The sequence below is a fragment of the Symphalangus syndactylus genome, chromosome 18 (assembly GCF_028878055.3).
Source record: "Symphalangus syndactylus isolate Jambi chromosome 18, NHGRI_mSymSyn1-v2.1_pri, whole genome shotgun sequence".
Classification (NCBI taxonomy): Eukaryota; Metazoa; Chordata; class Mammalia; order Primates; family Hylobatidae; genus Symphalangus; species Symphalangus syndactylus.
The window spans coordinates 86,453,396-86,475,359 of record NC_072440.2 but is presented as its reverse complement, the minus strand read 5'-3'; the positions used below and the strand labels follow the sequence as shown (position 1 = coordinate 86,475,359).

General features: G+C 38.0%; 1 protein-coding gene and 1 pseudogene across 4 annotated transcripts in view; one reads left to right on the top strand and one right to left on the bottom strand.

Annotated features, from left to right (window-relative positions):
* The window catches only part of ASXL2 (ASXL transcriptional regulator 2), a 555,729-nt gene that overhangs the window by 25,424 nt on the left and 508,341 nt on the right, over positions 1–21,964 (bottom strand). For all 4 annotated transcript variants that reach the window (XM_063623896.1, XM_055252963.2, XM_055252962.2 and 1 more), the window contains 4 exons: positions 12,821–12,921; positions 9,818–9,944; positions 8,662–8,805; positions 578–741 (listed from right to left, as the gene is read on the bottom strand). In XM_063623896.1, coding sequence (XP_063479966.1) covers positions 578–741; positions 8,662–8,805; positions 9,818–9,944; positions 12,821–12,921 — 536 coding nt within the window. The remainder of the gene's footprint in view (positions 1–577; positions 742–8,661; positions 8,806–9,817; positions 9,945–12,820; positions 12,922–21,964) is intronic.
* LOC129468750 (uncharacterized) lies at positions 10,101–10,271 on the top strand (annotated as a pseudogene).

Below are 21,964 nucleotides of genomic sequence, written 5' to 3'. Positions count from 1 at the left end.
CCACATCCTGTTGATACTGGACCAAGACAACTCTTCCTCCTGAAGTTTATGTATTTTTTTTTTTTTTTTTTTTTTGAGATGGAGTTTCACTCTGTCACTCAGGCTGGTGTCCAGTGGCACCATCTTGGCTCACTGCAATCTCCGCCTCCCAGGTTCAAGTGATTCTCCTGGCTCAGCCTCCCGAGTAGCTGGGATTACAGGCGCCCGCCACCACGCGTGGCTAATTTTTGTATTTTTAGTAGAGATGGGGTTTTGCCATGTTGGCCAGGCTGGTCTTGAACTCCTGACCTCAGGTGATTCGCCCTCCTTGGCCGCCCAAAGTGCTGGGATTACAGGTGTGAGCCACCATGCCTGGCCTCCTCCTCAACTTCATTCTATGGATGCCTACATCCTAATACAGTCAAAATAATTGTGTAATCTTGAAATTCTGGTAGGAGAATTTTTTTTCTAAGCCTTAAAAAGCCCGCCTATTAAGAAACTTATGTAAAAATATTCTTCTCACTTAGTACCATTAATACCACTTTACAAGTATACATAAACAGCTATTTTTAAAATCTTAAGGAGTTCAGTGACACACCTGTCGATCTACCTCTGGGAGTAGTAAAAGCAGTCGTTGCTGGCAATCTCCAGGAAGGACTGAAAATGTGTGCTTGTTGATCAGTGCTCGCAGATTTGTATTAACCAGAATGGAGTCCGGTGTCTCAACGTCAATGTCGGCACATTTAGTTCTTTTCATCTGTCCTACAAAAACGGAAAAGAATCGTTTGGGCCTCCCTCACAAGTCCTGTTTCTATATAAACTGTAGCTTTCTGTGCAGTATAAAAAATCCACAATTGTAAGCATTTAAATGTCACACTATGAAGAAGGTAACACTTAAGATCTTAGGATTTTCTTCTAAGACTAACAAAACAAGTTTTGTTCATTTATAGAGAATAATACAATGTATCTTCTCTGCATAAATAGAACAAAGTCTGTAAAAATGGGTCTTCTACCATATTAAAACTGCATTTTATGTTTGAGACTAGATTATTTCCCCCTAAAAACTGAGAAAGTTTATGATAAATGATACAAAGAATGTCTAAGAAAGAAAACCCAAATCTACAAATCACACTGACATCCTTTGCCTCTTCTCATGACATTTTTTTTCACTGATTTTAATTTGCATTGGCTAAAAATGTTATGATTTAATAGCCTAGCAGTTTCAGGAAATCTGTCCACAACCAGAAGGTTACAATCTTTCAAAAAACTGAGTACCCAAAGATTAAAATGTAAATAAAAATTTATATATATATATATGAAAGACCAACCTGGAAAAAATATTTGGAAGCCATGACAAAAGGTTGCTATTCTTCATATGAAAACTGCAATTACAAATCAGTAAGAAAAAGACAAATACCACCAAGAGAAAAATAAGCAAAGGAAATTAAAAGGTAATTCAGTTCACTAACCTTAAGTAGATGCTAAGATATTAATATTTTTTAAAATGCAAATTAAACCAATGAACATATTTGTCTATGAAAACGGCAAAATATTGTAATATGGTAATGGGAATATGCAGGGAGAAAAAGCAAAAAGCACTTTCAAATACTGCTGATGGGGCTGAATCACCATAATCTTACAAAAGAAAATCTGACAATATCTAGCAAAATGTTAATATACATAAAACTACAGGACCCAGAAATTCTACATTTTGAATTACTTTCACAAAGCTATACAACCTTTGATGTGGGTACACCCTCTGCCTCCTGGCAGAAGCACAAACAAAAACAAAGGATTTCCCTCAAATTAATCCCACTGGATTCCTACAAATTAAAATCTGGCATTACTACTTCAGAAAGATTACCTAACCAATGAGAAGTTATGCCACTACAAGACAGAATCATTAGAAACTAGAAATAACAGATGGAGACCTAGAAGTACTGAAGCTATCAGATATACAGAATACAGAATTGCTATGTACAAAATGTTTAAGGAAATAAAGAATGTAATTACACAAATAAGGACAAAATAATTAGGAATAGACTTAAGAAAATGTGACATCTAGAAATGTAGAATAAAAATTGATGAAATTGATTAAACAGTAGTTTCACAATATTATAGAGGGTCTACACTATATAGCCAAACAATTTACCCTCAATTTACCCAATTTATACTCTCAGAATATGAGAGAGAAGATAAAATATTTTTAGAGGTTTAGCAAAAACATAAATGACAGAATGAGAGGGTCTAACAAATACCCGACTGAAGATCAAGAATGAGAAAATGAAGAGAATGGAAAAAAGGCAATATTCAAAGAACTGACAGTTGTATATTTACAGCAACTGATGAAAACTACAAACCTAAAGCTCTAGAAGTGGAACATATTCCAAAGAGGACAGAAAGAAATTCACGCATAGACCCAGCCTAGTAAAAGTGTTTATCAAAGACAAAGAGAATAGCTTGAAAGCATCCATGAGGAAGGGAACGATCACAAAAAGGAATGTAAGAGGCTGGGCACGGTGGCTCATGCCTGTAATACCAGCACTCTGGGAGGCCGAGGCGGGCAGATCACAAGGTCAGGAGATCGAGACCATCCTGGCTAACATGGTGAAACACCGTCTCTACTAAAAATAGAAAAATCAGCTGGGCATGGTGGTGCACGCCTGTAATCCCAGCTACTCGGGAGGCGGAGGCAGGAGAATGGCATGAACCTGGGAGGCAGAGCTTGCAGTGAGCTGAGATCGCACCATTGCACTCCAGCCTGGGCGACAGAGCCAGACTCCATCTCAAAAAAAAAAAAAAAGGAATGAACGAACAGCAGTAAACTTCTTAACAAAATGGAATTTGGAATAAGGTAGATAATATCTGTAAAATGCTGAGAGAAAATAATCACTAATCTATAAAGGCATGTCCACCAAACTATCCTTCAAAAATGAACATGAAAGGACATTTATAAACAAAAACCGAAGGCGTTCACTACTCAGAAACCTGATATAAATACAGTTCTTATTGTACTTCAGGAAAGAAAATCATTGCAGAATGGGTTGAAATACAATACAGAAAGGTAAACATGTAGATAAATATATGTCCACATTGTTTATATAAAATAATAATATTCTAGTGTCTGATTTGTGAGGTTAAAAACAAAATACAAAAAAAAAGACAATAATATTTATTTAAGTCCAGATAGAAAAGATTAGCACTGAATTGTTGTATTTCCACTGTTCTGGAGGAAAATCAAGATGGTTACTTTTAAGAATTAAAGACATATCACATGTAACTAAAAAATATATAGAACTATGATATATCAATTTTTTAAAAGTGTGGTACCATTTAAGGAATCCCTAACCACTAAAAGAGAAATTAAGTGCATACCAAACTCAGTAGAGAGAAAAAAAGGCTACAAGAGAATTAATATGAACATACCAAAAAAAAAAAAAAAAAAAATCAGTAAAGCCAAAAAACCTTTTCAGAAGTTTAAAAGAAGAGTGAGAAAGAGGCTGGGAGTGGTGGCCCATGCCTGTAATCCCAGCACTTTGGGAGGCCAAGGAAAGGCGAACAACTTGAGGGCAGGAGCTCAAGACCAGCCTGGCCAACATGGTGAAACCCCATTTCTACTAAAAGTAAAAAATTAGCCGGGCATGGTGGCAGGTCCTTGTAATCCCAGCTACTCAGGAGGCTGAGGCAGAAGAATCACTTGAACCTGGGAGGCAGAGGTTGCAGTGACCCGAGATCGTGCCACTGCACTCCAGCCTGGGTGACAGAGCGAGACTCTTTCTCGAAAAAAAAAAAGAATAAGAAAGGAAACAAGAAACATAGCAATAGGATAAAAAACTATGACTGAGAAACAAGTCCAAATATTAACAAACACAGTAAATGTAAATAAATAAAACTCATCAAATGAGAGCTTGTCATTGGGTTGAAACTAAAACAAAGAAATTTCAGCTAGTTATATGCTATTTAGAGAGAGATTATGTAAAGCACAAGGACACAGAAATGAAGTTATACACCAGGCAAAAAATAACCATAGGGGAGCTGGTATACATTTATTAACATCGAATGAGATACTTTTAGTAAAAAGACTTGATGATCGATAAGGTAAATAAATATTCAATCCATCAGAAAGATTTTAAACATGAAAACATCTAATATAAAATAACTTCAAAACATGTGAAATAAAAACTGAAAGAACAGGGAGAACTGGACAAACCCCCCATTTGGATAGGAGATTTCAACACATCTCTCTCAATTATTAATAAATCAAGCAAACCAGAAGCAGCTATCACTCACTAAAAAAGCTGATTTCAGGCTGGGCGCAGTGGCTCAGGCCTGTAATCCCAGCTCAGCACTTTGGGAGGCTGAGGCGGGCAGTATCACGAGGTCAGGAGTTGGAGACCAGCCTAACCAACATGGTGAAACGCTGTCTCTACTAAAAATACAAAAATTAGCCAGGAGTCTTGACGTGTGCCTGTAATCCCAGCTACTCAGGAGGCTAAGGCAGGAGAATCGCTTGAACCTGGGAGGCGGAGGTTGCAGTGAGCCAAGATCATACCACTGCACTCCAGCCTGGGTGAAAGAGCAAGACTCCATGTAAAAAAAAAAAAAAAAAAAAAAAAAAAGCTGATTTCAGATTAACAAGTTTGATCTAACAAGCCCAGAACTCTGTGTTGAACAACTAGAGTATATTTATAAAATTCAGTATCATTAGGTCAAAAAAAGGAGGTCTCAGTAAATTTTGAGTAATAGTTGTGCAGTAAGAGCAACAACAGCAGCAGCAACTTATATAGGGCTTCCTAAGTGCCAGACACTGTTCTAAGCATTTACATATATTCACTCATTTATTTTTCACACAACCCTATGAAGTAGGTTAACTATTACCACCCCATTTCACAGATGAAGAAAGTGAGGCCCAGATATAACTTGCCCAAATCACATTGTTAAGTTAGTGTAGGAATTTAAACCCAGGCGATTTTATTTTAAAGTCTGTTGTTCATTAATATGCCACATAGGCATAAGCATCACACAGTCCATGATACCTGACCAGAGGCTTCATAACAAAAAGATAAACAAAAATCCCTACATATTTGGAAATTAAAACAACAAACCAAAAAAACTTCAAAATAACTCCTGGGACAAAGAATAAACTACAATAAAATTTTACATCTTTTCAAAGTGAATAATAAAAACAGTGTCTAAGAGGTAAATGTTATCTATAAATTCAAATAGTACCTAAAGATACAAAGTAAAAACAAAGGTTTCTACATTCAAACCCAACCTTCCTGCCAGAAATGACATTTTAAATTGGATAACATGAAATCACAATGTACATGTTAATCATACTTGGTTTTTAATTTCACTAAATATCTTGAACATTTTTCAAATTATCACCTACAAATTCATCTTCTTTCTTTTAAAAAAAGCTGCATAACATTCCAATGTATACACCAGGGGTGTCCAATTTTCTGGCTTCCATGGGCCACACTGGAAGAAGAACTGTCGTGGGCCACACATAAAATACACTAACACTAACTAATGAGCTATAGCTCATTACAAAAAGGTAAATAAATAAAAATCACCAAAAAAAAAATCTCATAATGTTTTAAGAAAGTTTATAAATTTGTGTTGAGCAGCATTCAAAGCCATCCTGGGCCACATGCAGCCTGTGGTGGGTTGGGCAAACTTGCTATATACCATGATTAATTTAAATGGAATACCACTGATGATAAAGGTAGGTGGCTACCAGTTTTTTAATATAAACAATGTTTGTATTAATATAAACAATGTTGCAATGCCTCTATAAACTTTTGAGAAGCAACAGCTTTGTTTGCTTTTCCCATATAATTAATGGAATTGGACTGTCAGCCTTCCTTGAAAAATTTTTACTATTTATGCATTCATTGTACCTGCACATTGCAGTCAAACTTCAGTTAAAATGTTCACTTCTTAAAAGACTGGGAAGTAGTTGTGAATTATTTTCTACTACTGATTGAACTGTGTACCTTGAAGATACTTTTGTGCCTCAAAGTGGTCAGTTTAAGTCCTCTAATTTTAGTAAAGATGACTTACCCAAGTTTTTTCAATTTAGGTTGCCTTAATCTATTATATTATACTTGAAATCTGAGGTATGTTTATTCTTCTGACTGAATCTGGGATGTAAAAATATTTATTATCAATTTTACTGAAGTTAATAAAAATGATACCAATGTCAGCTAGAAAGTATTTTATATAAATTAGCTAATTTAGTTTTATCATTCATGTTTTACACAACTTCTTCCATGTGTTTTGAAAATAGTCATTGTGTGGCTGGGCACGGTGGCTCCTGCCTGTAATCCCAGCGCTTTGGGAGGCCGAGGCGGGCAGATCACGAGGTCAGGAGATCAAGACCATCCTGGCTAACGCAGTGAAACCCCGTCTCTACTGAAAATACACAAAAATTAGTCAGGCGTGGTGGCGGGCGCCTGTAGTCCCAGCTACTCGGGAGGCTGAGGCAGGAGAATGGCGTGAACCTGGGAGGCAGAGCTTGCAGTGAGCCGAGATCACGCCACTGCACTCCCTGGGCAACAGAGTGCGACTCCATCTCAAAAAAAAAAAAAAAAGAAAAGAAAATAGTCATTGTGGCTATGTTACAAAAATTTCCACACTATTTCCCTTAATGCTCATTTGCTTGAAAGAAGATGGACTTTTGCTTATTTCTCGGCCATTAGGTCAAACTTAAATAAACAGAAATGGTGCTTTCTTTTTTTATGGTTAATTTTTCTTAGTTTTCCATGAAAGTTAAAAATTCCTGGTCCATAATTTGTCAATTTTGTACCTCTACATTTCTTTTACAATTTACTAAAATTTTCAATTTTAACTGATTTTAAGTAGAATATGGGCTCCATGAGGAAGAAATATTGCTCTGTTCATCATCATAGCCCTAGGACTCTAAATCTGTGTTTGGCTTATTAGCATTTCTTCTATAGATATTTAATAAATATTTTTATTCTTAGCAGTGAAACTAATGATCAAAGGGCACATTCGGTTTAAATATGTGATATACTACATTAAGAAAAATGTACAATCCCCTCTAGAATCAAACTAAGGTTTTTTGATTTTCTTTTTACAAAGCATTGTTTAAATTAAATTATTGTTAATTCTTTTCTCACACGTAATAGTTTAGATCAGTCTGGAATATGTAAATGAATAAAGAATAAATTTCCCTCAGAATGTGTCAGCACTGCTGCACTTTTAGTTTCCATGTTGCTGCTAAGGATGTCTGTACTCCCAATTCTTGAATCTTTCTATGTGAAGTATTTTTCTTCTTTCAGGAGGCTTTTTGTTACCTTGTCATGACCCTATATGTTTTGAGATCTTTAAAAAAAAACATGCCTTGGCATAGGTTTCTTTTCACTCATATTTCTTAATGCCTGTTACACACTTTTAATCTGGAATTCTGTGGCTTTTTATTCTAAATAATGTTCTTATATTGTTTTTTATCACACTCTGTTCTTCCTTTCTGATAGTCCTACTATGTGAGACATTGTACAACCTAGATTGGTGCTCCAAGTTTCTTACTTTTTCTCTCCTACTGAACCTCTTTTTCACTTTGACAGATTTTTCTAAGAAATTTCTTCAACTTTACTGAAACGTTATCAAGTTGATCTCTGCTTAGCTGGGAACCTATACATTTGCCTGCAGACTTTTTTCTAAGACTATTCAATGTCTTTAGGTACCAATCCACCAATCTCAAGCTGCAACATGATGGGAGGAAGAAGGAAGTAATGGTGTTAGAAATATGCCTTGTTAGTAGCATTTTGAAAACCAAGGAGGAGAACCCCTATTCAGTATTTACATTTTACTTGATTTTCCAGATTTCAGTACAGTGCCTCCTCATCTGACCCCAGCTATGTTTGATATCCCTGAATTTGGAGTTTCTCTGGTTCAAATTTCACCTCAAAATAAACCACCTGTCTCCTGCTGGGGTAAGGCATCAAACTGCTTCTTACTAACTTTCAAACAAAATTCCCCCCTTCTCTTCTGTAATACATCACATCTTCAATTCTTCAGCCTTCCTGGTGTTCTGCAGCCTTATGTGGCTGGTTTATCCCTGGCAACTGCTCTTCAGCTCAGCGAAAAATTCTATCCAGTTTTCAACTCTCAAAATTTGCTGACACCTCTTGCCCAGCTGTGGTCTCCTTGTTTTCTTCGCCTGTATGGATTTGATCTTTTGTATTTCCATATTATCATTTCAGTGGGATTTCAAAAGGAACAGAGAGAAGAAATTTCAGTCTGTCATATATATTTAATTATAAGCCCTTCTATCTTTCTTTACACAGAAATAAAACATGAATAATGCTGGACAAAGCAACCTGTTGGCAGAAAGGGAAATAAACCACAAAATGACTGATAATAGATCTTTCTCTGAAATAAAATTTGTTAAGAGGAAGACAGGAAGAACGTGAATAGTCAAGAGCTCAAAGGTAAACAGGGGATAGCAGAAGAAAGACATACTAAATCAATTCAGTTCCTGTTACTTTTCATTTCTTAACAGTAATTATGTTAGCAACAACAAAACTTATGTCCAATCTTTGCTATGTAACTCAAATCTAAGTTATAAGTACCTAAGCCAGTAGCTGATGAATTTCAAACATGTAGCTGATAAATCATGGCAATAAATACTGAAGTCTTTGTAAGCAAACTTACTGGTATGGAGTCTCTCAGATCTCTGGAATGACTTCTTCCCCAAGCCTAGTAAAGTATTTTCCACTTTAACTGAGGAAGAAAAGCTGGAGTTTGAGTTTTGAGGGCTGCTTGTCTGTCCATCAGATTGCTTTCCTTCCCATGTTGCTAGGAGAAAAAAATACGTAAAGACTGGTAGCACTGAGATTATAGACAGAATCAATTAATCAATCATTCAACATTCACTAAATGAAGTTATGTATGAGGCAATGTGACCCTCCCTAATGTGTTTTGAGTTTGAAAATTAAAATCAAAGAGTAAAATAAAACCCTGTTTTTCCTCCCAGCATACTATTTGCTTCTAGTGGTAAATTTCCTTTCTCATAAAAATGCAGTTCTGTAAGATTCAGATTGAGTCTGGCAGGCCCATAGAATCAGCTTATGGTATCAAACTGAATTATGTAATATAATACAGAGTCTGTGTCTAGAAAGTTTAGAGTAGAAACAAACAAGCAACCACAACAAAAGATTCAAAGGCCCTACAGACATGTCCAAAAGAAACTCAAAGGTTTTATGTATTCTTAGGAAAACCTGTTATTTTTACAGAAAACTGGCTAAGAGTTTAGTTTGAGCCTCTTGGAAACATCAGATTTTAAGGTTGCTGATTACAGGTTTCCAAACATTTATTAGATTAGACCATCTTGAAAGTCGGTCATTTATTTCCTTCTTATATGCAAATCCCAGTGCTAACATTTTTTTTGGAAACAGTGTCTCACTGTGTCATCCAGGCTGCAGTGCAGTGGTGAGATCAGGGCTAATGGCAGTCTTGACTTCTAGAGCTCAACCAATCTCCTACCTCAGCTTCCCGAGTGGCTGGGGCTACAGGTGTGCACCACATCTGGCTAACTTTGTGTGTTGTTGTTGAGACAGGGTCTCACTATTTTGCCCAGGCTGGTCTTGAACTCCTGGGCTCTGAGTTATTTTTTAATAACTGCATGATTATTTTGCATACAACTTTTCCCATTTATCCTGGAAGGATTTATATTGATGTTTTGGCAGTACAAGGATTGTGTAAGTAAATATAATTTAAAAATAAATGATGTCATAAACAAATTGGGAAAACCAACACAAAAATACTAGGAAAAAGAAACTTCCATTGAAAAACTGCCCAAACTGCCTACCAGGTTTGGCAGGTACAGAGTCACTGGCTGCTTTGACAGTCTTTAGAGAGAGATGCTGGTTGGAGGAGATGGATATGCTTGGCCTGCATTGCTGCTGCTGCTTCTTCTGCTGTTGCTGCTTTAGTGCCTATAAAGATAAAACAGACTATAAGAAACAAAACAAATCAGTTTTTTAGTAATAATATAAAGTAAATTACTTCTTTTTTAAATGGCAAGAAGCATGCTGATCGTTCAATTTCTTTGAAATCTATCAAAGCAAACAAAAACCTAAATTAAGCTAACTCTCGCTTCTTGGCCTTTTGGCTAAGATCAAGTGTAGTATCTGTTCTTATCAATTTAAATTAAGCCAACTAAACACAAGGCCTAAATGATTCTTAGAGTTTGGATAGTTTTTGCCAGTATCATTCCTTTATATAAATGTGAAAAATAGTTATTAGCATTTTTTGGAACTTAAAAAAATTACTAGGTAAGCCAAAAACTTCCCAGTCTTGTAAAGCAGAGACAGTACATTTTCAATCATTTCTAGAAATGAAATTCTAAGCCTTATAACAAAAAGAGCCCTATCTGCATCAAACCTATGTAGAAATGTAAATATTCAGTTTACGCAGGCTTCAGAGGTACAATATTTTTACAAAAGTTTGTAAGTAACTACATCAGTTGTCTTCAGTGACAGCAATGAGATCTATCCCAATTATCAAATTTCAGCAATTTACAGCAACGCAGTAAACAGAGGGGGAAGACTAGACAATACTGGTTCTAATAACAGTGTGGTTCCTTCTGTCTACTTCAGAATATTTTGATTTCTATGAGGTTCTTAATTTATAGAATATACTTGATAATACTATTTAAAATGAACAGAAAAAAAAACAAAAAATACCCAAATTTTAATCACAAAAACACGATGAAGGCAACTTTTAACTTAAGGTTTTCTTTTTTTTAAAAAAAGAAACCATGAAAGTAATTTCAGGAAAAAAACTGAAGTTTGACTTTGCTAGGTTGCCAGTTTCAAGCTTTTAAGACCGTGTAGAAAAGTGTGGAATAACTGGCTACTTCCGGTTTCCTATTCTCTTTTCCCAATACAGTTTCCTCCTGCTTAACATTTCACACGTATCTCTGGCTATGCTACAGGCACAGTGGCAACAAATGATCTTCTCACTCTAAGTTGCCAATGCAGAAAAGCAACTGAGAGAGCTCTATGTCTCGCTTAGCCTCACCTACATTTATAATAGGTGAGGCAGAAGCAAAAGTACATAAAATGGCAGTATTGACTGACCACTGATTATGGCTTATTCTCTCATTCTTTGCAATTAGATCAGAAGATGTTCATAAATTCCTGCAGATGCAGTCACCAGTATTCATTCCTTGCTTCTCATAGGACCTGTGTAATTTCAGGTTAATGTAAAATTTAATAGAACCACTTGATTGCATCTATTTCTGCTGTGATCGCATACATTCATTTATTTTTTATTATTTAATTTTTGTTTGAGACGGGGTCTTGCTCTGTTGCCCAGGCTGGAGTGCAGTGGCACGATCTCAGCTCACTGCAATCTCCACGTCCTGGGTTCAAATGATTCTCTCATCTCATCCTCCGAAGTAGCTGGGATTACAGGAGGTCTCTGCACTCCTGACCTCAGGTGATCCGCCTGCCTTGGCCTCTCAAAGTGCTAGGATTACAGGCGTGAGTCACTGCACCCAACCAAGTTAAGTATAGTGTAATATTAAAAAATCTAGGCCAGGTGTAGTGGCTCACGCCTGTAATCTCAGCACTTTGGGAGGTCGAGGCAGTTGAATCACTTGAGGTCAGGAGTTCAAGACCAGCCTGACCAACATGGTGAAACCCCGTCTCTACTAAAAACACAAAAATTAGCCAGGCATGGTGACGGGTGCCTGTAATCCCAGCTACTCAGGAGGCTGAGGCAGGAGAATTGCTTGAACCTGGGAGGCGGAGGTTGCACTAGGCAACAAGAGCAAAACTCCGTCTCAAAAAAAAAAAAAGAAAGAAAAAAGAAAAGAAAATCTAGCTGTGTGTTAGTAGATTAAAAGAGAAAAATCTATGTGATCATCTCAATAAATCCCAAAGAAAACAAACCTGAAAAATTCAATACCTATTCATGAATTTAAAACACATACAAACAAACAAAAGATTCTGAGCAAACTATGAACAAATTAGACACTTTAAAAATGTGATAAAGGGCCGGGCGCGGTGGCTCAAGCCTGTAATCCCAGCACTTTGGGAGGCCGAGGTGGGCGGATCACGAGGTCAGGAGGTCGAGACCATCCTGGCTAACACAGTGAAACCCCGTCTCTACTAAAAATACAAAAAATTAGCCGGGCGTGTGGCGGGCACCTGTAGTCTCAGCTACTCGGGAGGCTGAGGCAGGAGAATGGCGTGAACCCAGGAGGCGACGCTTGCAGTGAGCCGAGATCGTGCCACTGCACTCCAGCCCGGGTGACAGAGCAAGACTCCGTCTCAAAAAAAAAAAAAAAGTGATGAAAAGAGTATCTACCGGCCAGGTGCGGTGGCACACGCCTGTAATCCTAGCACCTTGGGAGGCCAAGGTGGACATATCACAACGTCAAGAGATTGAGACCATCCTGGCCAACATGGTGAAACCCTGTCTCTACTAAAAATACAAAAATTAGCTGGGTGTGGTGGCAGGTGCTTGTAGTCCCAGCTACTTGGGAGGCTGAGGCAGGAGAATCGCTTGAACCTGGGAAGCAGAGGTTGCAGTGAGCTGAGATTGCACCACCGTACTCCAGCCTGGCAACTGAGACTCTATCTCAAAAAAAAAAAGAAAAAAAAAAAGTATCTACCAAAAACTTATATAACATGTGTTACAAAGAGGTGCATAAATTACTAAAACCACACTGGGCTACTGCATGAAAGTTCCACTGGCAAGGGCCCAATGTAAAAAATTTTCAAAAAATATCCGATGACTGCCAGAGGTGTGCGTTTTAAATACAGGAAATTCTACTTGATAAATACAGACTAGCAATGCTTACCTGCTTTAGTGCCTTCTTGCTGTGCTTCTGTGATGGAGAAATGACTTTACCTGCTGGAATGGTGGGTGACGGGCAGCCTGACTGCGGGGAGGATGACGATACTAGGGAAAAAAAAATGACAATAAAAGATTTTTGTTAACAGAGATATCAAGCACCATTCCTTCCCCAATCATATGCTGCTACCTGGAGTAAGAACTATGACCAAACACTTTTGGGAATGATGTACTTTTTGGAGTTTTACTGCAAACAGCCTCCCTTTTCAGTTTTTTTCCTCAGAAAGTTCTAGTGAAGGATGATAGGATGGGGAAGGGATGAGTGTTAGTATTCATTACTTTTCATTTATTACTTTTTCAATAGAATTGACTGAAGAATGACTCATCAAATCAGATAAAATTTAGAAAAGATTCTAGGGACTTTAAGACAGTATCTACGGTCTCACAGTAAATCTAATGACAACATGATACAGTGGAAGGGCCTTGGGTTGGCAGTTTAAAATAAAGTCATTAAGGCCATTCGACCTCAAAACTCTACCATAGTTTTAATCCTTACATTCCTTCATCCTTTAAATCAATAGTTACAGGCTTATCAATGTGAGAGGGCATTTTAAGATTTCTCTATGGAAGCAATTTGAATTTGCATAAGATGTAACCACTCTCTACTTCATCACTAGCTGTTTTATATTGTCTGGCAGAGCTTCGCCAGACCTGAGTGGGTCTTACGTGAACGAGGGTTCTTTAAGAATCTATACCTCTTAAACAGCAAGTAGACATTTATGTTCTATAAAATTAAACAATATGGGAGTAGTGTTTACGATACAGAAATTGCTGATTCAGTACCCTTATTAAAAAAAAATTATAATCACTACTGCTAGTGATGACTCTTGAAGAATGAATGTTTACTAAAGTCTTCCTCTATTCATAGTAGTTGGACTGAAAAGGCCCAAATAGCAAAATGATATCCCATGGTAAGGGCAATAAGCTTTAAGATGTCATAAAAGTACATACAAGGCCGTGTGCAGTGGCTCACGCCTCCAATCCCAGCACTTTGGGAGGCCAAGGCAGGCGGATGACCTGAGGTCAGAGTTCAAGAACAGCCTGACCAACATGGGGAAACCACATCTCTACTAAAAATACAAAATTAGCCAGGTGTGGTGGCGTATGCCTGTAATCCCAGCTACTCAGGAGGCTGAGGGAGGAGAATCGCTTGAACCTGGGAGGCAGAAGTTGTGGTGAGGAGATCGTGCCACTGCACTCCAGCCTGGGCAACAAGAGTGAAACTCAGTCTCAAAAAAAAAAAAAAAAAAAAAAGTACATATGTACTGGTAGGTAGCTAGCTACTGGACATAAAAATGTAGAAGCACAGTTCATTGCAGTATGCAAGTTTTGGACTATAGTATTTCAATTTACTTAGATGTCCTAAGAAAGGAATGCACAGTAGATGCATTTAAAGAAGACAGCAGCAAACAATTAAGATGATGACTTGGATGGGCATGGTGGCTAACGCCTGTAATTCCAGTGCTTTGGGAGGCTGAGGCAGGCGGATCAACTGAGGTCAGGGAGTTCAAGACCAGCCTGACCAATATGGTGAAACCCCATCTCTCCTAAAAATACAAAAGTTAGCCGGGTTTGGTGGCACGTGCCTGTAATCCCAGGCTGAGGCAGGAGAATCCCTTGAACCCTGGAGGCGGAGGTTGCAGTGAGCCGAGATCGCACCGTTGCACTCCAGCCTGGGTGACAGAGCAAGAGTCCATCTCAAAAAAAAAAAAAAGATGCTGACATATAGTCATACTTAGTTTAGTTCTGCATCCCAACCTTTATGAAAAAGTATATAATTTATATATGGAAAAGAGCTGATGTACAAAAAGCTTGATGTTTAAAAATGGAGTTGAATAATTCGAGACAGTTCAGCTGCAGAAAGAAATCATAGCCTTGGCTGGGCGCGGTGGCTCACGCCTGTAATCCCAGCACTTTGGGAGGCCGAGGTGGGCAGATTACGAGGTCAGGAGATCGAGACCATCCTGGCTAACACGGTGAAACCCCATCTCTACTAAAAATACAAAAAAATTAGCTGGGTGTGGTGGCGGGCGCTTATAGTCCCAGCTACTCAGGAGGCTGAAGCAGGAGAATGGCATGAACCTGGGAGGCAGAGCTTTCAGTGAGCCGAGATCACGCCACTGCACTCCAGCCTGGGCGACAGAGACAGACTCCATCTCAAAAAAAAAAAAAAAAAAAAAATCATAGCCTCAGTATACTTTGATACTGACCAATTTTTTAAAAATAGCTTAAAATTTATATACTATGCAGCTGGGCACGGTGGCTCACATCTGTAATGGGAGGCCGAGGCAGGTGGAACACTTGAAGTCAGGAGTTCAAGACCAGCCTGGCCAACATGGTGAAACCCCGCCTCTACTAAAATACAAAAATTAGCTGGGTGTGGTGGCACACACCTGTAGTCCCAGCTACTCAGGAGGCTGAGGCAGGAGAATCACTTGAACCTGGGAGGCAGAGGCTGCAGTGAGCTGAGATCATGCCACTGTACTCTAGCCTGGGCAACAGAGTGAGACTCCATCACAAAAGAAAAAAATATATATACATCTATATATTTCATATACTATATATCTTGCCTAAAGTATAAAATTTGAGGCCTACTTGAGGGTGGAGGTGGAAGGAGGGTGAGGATCAAAAAACTACCTATCAGGTACTATGCTTATTTCCTGGGTGACAAAGTATTCTGTACACCAAGCCCCCATGACATATAATTTACCTATACAAACAACCTGCACATGTACCCCGAACCTAAAAGTTAAAAAAAAAAAAAAAATTTAAACATATGTACACAGATCACAAGTGGGTAGCACAAAGAGGCTTTTTATATTTAAATTTTTTTAAAAAGGATATTTTAAGCCCACAGCTACCTTTTTGTGATCCCAGCCGGTCACAATCCTCAAGGATGAGCACTACACTGACATCTAACAACAGAGGTTACTTTTACCTCTTTTACACTTTATATAAATATTGTGCAGCAGGAACTCTTTAGTACATGTCTTTTTACATTCTGTAGGCTGTTTTGAATTTATATGTAGTTTTCCATGTTGTGAATCATTCATTAGCATTGAATTCTGTTGTGAAAATATCACACAATTATTCCACTGCTTATGTACATGTGAGTGTTTTTCATCTGTGAATATTAGGAATAGTACTAGTATGTAATTTCTAGAAAATGCATTGGTGACACATAAAAATTTGGGGGTATATCTATATAGTAGTGGAATTGTGTTTTATGTTTACGTCTCTTCAGTTTTAGGTGATACTGCCAGTTTTCCAAAATGTTTGTACAAAATTTTGAAGCCACTAGCAGTGTATGTTTTCTACATCCTTGCCAACACTTGGTATTTTCTGTCATTTTCGTTTCAATCTCCTGGTTGCTGTGTTTATATCAGGCTTTTCTCAGATTGCTAAGAAAGTTGAACACTTGTTAACATTTTTTTAGTCATTGAATAACCTCTATTTTGAAGACTGTTATTTTATTTTGCCTATCTTCTCATGGTTTTATTAATAGCTGTCTTTTTCTTGTTGACTTGTGGTAGTTCTTTATATATGCTAGATAGACGTCCTTTTTTAGTTAGTCTTCTGATACGGTTTGGCTCTGTGTCCCCACCCAAATCTCATCTTTTTTTTGTTGTTTTGACACGGAGTTTCGCTCTTGTCACCCAGACTAGAGTGCAATGGCATGATCTCAGCTCACTACAACCTCTGCTTCCCAGGTTCAAGTGATTCTCCTGCCTCAGCCTCCTGAGTAGCTAGGATTACAGGTGCCCACCACCACGCCCAGCTAATTTTTGTATTTGTAGTAGAGACGGGGTTTCACCATGTTGGCCAGGCTGGTCTCAAACTCCTGACCTCAGGTGATCCACCCACCTCAGCCTCCCAAAGTGCTGGGATTACAGGCACGAGCCACTTCGCTGGGCCCCAAATCTCATCTTGAATTGTAATCCCCATGTGTCAGCGGAGGGACCTGTAATCCCCCGCTTGTTGAAGTAGGAAGGTGACTGGATCATGGGAGCAGCTTCTCCCACGTTGTTCTCGTGATAGTGAGTTCTCATGAGATCTGATGGTTTTTTAAAGGCAGTTTTCCCCCGCTCCTTCTCGCTTCTCTCTCCTGCTACCATGTGAAGTTGGTTGCTTCCCCTTTGCCTTCTGCCATGATTGTTGTTTCCTGAGGCCTCCCCAGCCATGTGGAACTAACTATGAGTCAATTAAACCTTTTTCCTTTATAAATTACCCAGTCTCAGGTATTTATAACAGTGTGAAAACAACCTAATACACCCTCTCTCAGTCTCTTTCTCCTCTTTCTGAGAAATACTTAAAATATATTTAAATAATCTCATTTGTTATTTCCCCACTATATTAAATATCTTTTATTTAAGGAATCATTCTCTATCTTAAGACCACAAAGATGTTATTCTCTGTTTTCTTTTAAAAGCATCAAGATTTAGGTTTAAACTTTGGTTTTGCAATCCAGAGTCAATTTGTTGTGTGACTAGTGATTTAATTTTCCCTGGTAAGCTAACAAAATTAAATTTATTCTGAAAATGTTGGGGAAAAAACCATAAAATTCAATGGCTTTCAGTATATTCACGAAGTTGTACAATCATCACCCATCAAAAAACACCATACATGTTAACTGTTACTCATCTTTTACCCCATCTATGTCCGTGGTCCTAGGTAACCAGTAATCTACTTTCTGTCTCTATAAATTTGCCTCTTAAGGATATTTCATATAATGAAATCATACATTAGTGCTCGTTTGTGAATGACTTTTTCAACAAAGAGCTTACTTTTGAAGGCTCATCCATGTTTCAATATGTATGAATACTTTATTCTTTATTGTAAAATAATATTGCATGCCTACGTCACATTTTGTCTATTCATCAGCTGATGAACATTTGGATTATTTCTACTTTTTGGCTATTATGAACAATGTTATGAAGAACATTTGTGTGCAGATCTTTTATGTATGTGCTTTTAGTCTCTTGGGTTCATTCCTAGGAGTGGAATTGCTGGGTCTTACTATAACTCTATGTTTAACTTGAGGAATTGCCAAGCTGTTTTCCAAAATGGATGCACTATTTTTACAATTCCACCAGAAATGTATAAGGCCACTTTCTCTATATCCTTGCCAATGCTTATTATTGTCTGTCTTTTTCACTTGGCCAATGTTTTTAAAGAGACAAAAGTAAAAGTTAAAACTATTAATATTTTCTTAACATCTTGCAGAAATCTCTAGACTATACATTTCCTCGCCTACCTCAAATACTGCCTGATTACAAACAGAAAATATAAAGCCAGAATAACTCCACTAGAAAATATAATAATTCTACTTTGCAGCCCAGAAAAGTGACAATAAAGCTATCTGCAATTACCAGGACAAACTGCTTAGAATGTTTACCTTTAAGCCAAACACCCTTTTTAACAAATTAAACCATGGCATTTAACTAAGCCAACCAAAATAAATCATGAAAATTACAGGACCCACCAGTATAAACATCTCCCAGAGTTGACTTAATGCTAAGTACTGCTCTATGAAACTTAAATACTACTCTAACTTTTAAAATTATTATTATTTTTGAGACAGGGTCTCACTCTGTTGCCCAGGCTGGAGTGCAGTGTCATGATCGCAGTCCACTGCAGCCTTGACTTCCCAGGCTCAAGCAATCTCCTACCTTTGCCTCCTGAGTAGCTGGGACACAGGTATGTGTTATCACATCCAGGTAATTTTTTTTTTTAAGTTTTTTTAAAAAGACGGGGTCTTGCTATGTTGTCCAGGCTTGTTCTAACTTTTAAAATATTAAAGACTCAGTACTACAATCAGCAAATAAGACTTAAACATAGGCCTGGCACAGTGGCTCACACCTATAATCCCGGCACTTTGGGAGTCTGAGATGGGAGGATCACTTGAGGCCAGGAGTTCAACACTAGCCTAGGCAACATAGTGAGACCCATAGAAAAAAAAAATTTTTTTTTTTTAAATTTATTATTATACTTTAGGTTTTAGGGTACATGTGCACAATGTGCAGGTTTGTTACATATGTATCCATGTGCCACGTTGATTTCCTGCACCCATTAACTCATCATTTAGCATTAGGTTAATTAGCTGGGCATGGTGGCATAAACTTGTAGTCCCAACTACTTGGGAGGTTGCACTCGAGCCTAGGGGGTGACAGTATGAGACCCTATCGTTTTTTTAAAAAAAAAAAAAAGACTTAAAGATTTAAACTTATCTCTGTTGAGAAACTTATCTCTTATAATTCCTTTTAGTGACTATACTATCTTCAAAGACATATAATTTTATTATTAATAACAGCAGACAAGTATCTTCTATGTGCCTAACACCGTACTAGGTTCATTTTAACAGGAGTTCATTGAACTCTCATAATTACTCTCTCAGGGTAGTTTTCTTTCTACCCCTACCTAAACTCCTCAAATTATACTTCTAGAAATAACTAAATAAGACAGTTTGATTGGCATCCTTATGATATTTTTCTATGCAAATAAAAATACAAAGATTTTAAGGCTATATATATTTATATACAAAAATAAATTTCAAAGATACATCTTCATCTGCATATGATGATGGCATTATCTAAGTTTTACATATCAGGAAATTTAATGAGTTTGCCAAAAGATATATAGCCAGTAAGGCGCACAGCCAAGATCTGAACTTCATTTTCAGAGTAATGAATAGGTAACCTATAGCTGGCTGATAATGGTGGCAACCAAAAAGATATGTCCACATTGTAAGCTCCAGAATCTGTGAATGTTACTTTATTTGGGAAAAGAGCCTTGGTAGGTGTAACTGAGTTAAGGATCTTCAGACAAGATCATCCTGGATTATCCAAATGGATCCTAAAGCCAATGACAAGTCTCTTCATAAGAGACGCATAAGGGAAGACAGATAAAGATGAGAAGGCAATGTGAAGACAGAGGAGAGACCGGGGTAATGTGTTCATAAGGCAAGGAAGTCAGCAAGAAAAAGGCTAGAGAAAGCAAGGAGCAGATTCTCCCCCAGAGCCTCTGCAGGGAGTGCAGACACGCCAGCATCTTGCTTTCAGACTTCTGGCATTCAGAAGTGAGAATAAATTTGTTTGCTTACACCGCCCACTTTGTGATAACCTGCAACTTCAGAAAACTCATACAATACCTAAAACCAACAAGTTCTCATATAGATGTTTATATATGTGAAATATTTAAATCAAATGCAATTATCAAAGATTTGATACTGTACACCAAACTACATATAATGTTTTAAAATATATACTTAGCACCCAAATCATCCCATTTTGACCTAGTGGGAGCTCCTTCAAGTTGTAAACTATCTTGGGGACATGGCTCCACCCATATGTGACAGCTTTTTTACTACCTGTCACAGAAAGTTGTCCCAGGCAAATCTTGCATAACTTTTGGCCAGACCTGGATCAACTACTTCTCCAACAAGCTCTGACATATTTAAATTGTAAATGGTATTAAAAGACCACAGTGTGCACACCACACTAGGAGTGCTCACTGTCAATAGGTTACCACTAGTTCTAGAACTTTTCAGTGGCTAGAACAAGAAAAGAAGTCATCATTTAGAAAAATAAAATGAAATTCATGCTTGGATACCAAATTTGAATTGAAGATCACAGAGCTGTCACTTAACTTTTCTGATTTTTTTTTTTTTTTTTTTTTTTTTTTTTTCTGAGATGGAGTCTCCTTCAGTTGCTCAGGCTGGAGTGCAGTGGTGCAATCTTGGCTCACTGTAACCTCTGCCTCCTGGGTTCAATCAATTCTCCTGTCTCAGCCTCCTGAGTAGCTGGGATTACAGGCTCCCGCCACCATGCCCAGCTAATTTTTTTGTATTTTTAGTAGAGACGAGGTTTTGCCATGTTGGCCAGGCTGGTCTTGAACTCCAGACCTCAAGTAATCCACCTGCTTCAGACTCTCAAAGTGCTGGGATTACAGGCATGAGCCACCATGACCAGCCTGATTTTGTATTTTTATCCTGTTTCTTCCCGCCTAACAATTCTGGTTGCTAGTAATATTACTATAAATTATTAATTTGCTTAGTATTATATAGTTTCAAAGACACCGTACCAATATAATTATTGAAATTAAGACTACTGAATGCAGTTTAAGATTTGTCTCCTTCAACAACCTGTGAAAAGGGGGGAAAAAAGGTTTATGTCTTGTCTCCCATACCTAAGCTACATCCCACAATAACTTATCTACATCATTATGCCACAAATTTGACATACTTGTTTGCTTTCTTATTTCTAGGAAGTACATTAAAAATTTTAAGGCCGGGCGCGGTGGCTCACGCTTGTAATCCCAGCACTTTGGGAGGCCGAGGCGGGCGGATCACGAGGTCAGGAGATCGAGACCATGGTGAAACCCCGTCTCTACTAAAAATACAAAAAATTAGCTGGGCGTGGTGGCGGGCGCCTGTAGTCCCAGCTACTCGGAGAGGCTGAGGCAGGAGAATGGCGTGAACCCGGGAGGTGGAGCTCGCAGTGAGCTGAGATCGTGCCACTACACTCCAGCCTGGGCGACAGAGCGAGACTCCGTCTCAAAAAAAAAAAAAAAAAAAAAAAAATTTAAATTATGCAACGTTACAAAACATATTACTTTCATATAAGTCTAGCTCTCTTCCTTAACTATATTACTCTATAGAAAATCATTTTAATAGGTTTCTGTTTGTCCTTTCATTTTTATTCATATTTTTCATTTTGTGAAAATACAGTATATATGTTTTAATACTTTTTTTTTCCTTTTTAAGACAGTTTCGTTCTTGTTGCCAAGGCTGGAGTGCAATGGCACGATCTTGGCTCGCTGCAACCTCTGCCTCCCAGGTTCAAGCAATTCTTGTGCCTCAGCCTCCTGAGTAGCTGGGATTACAGGTGCCCACCACCACGCCCAGCTAACTGTATTTTTAGTAGAGATGGGGTTTCACCATGTTGGCCAGGCTGGTCTGGAACTCCTGATCTCAGGTGATTCGCCCGCATTGGCCTCCCAAACTGCTGGGATTACAGGCGTGAGCCAACATGCCTGGTCTGTTTTAATAATTTTCCTTATTTCTTTAAACAAAAGATCATATACCACTAACTGT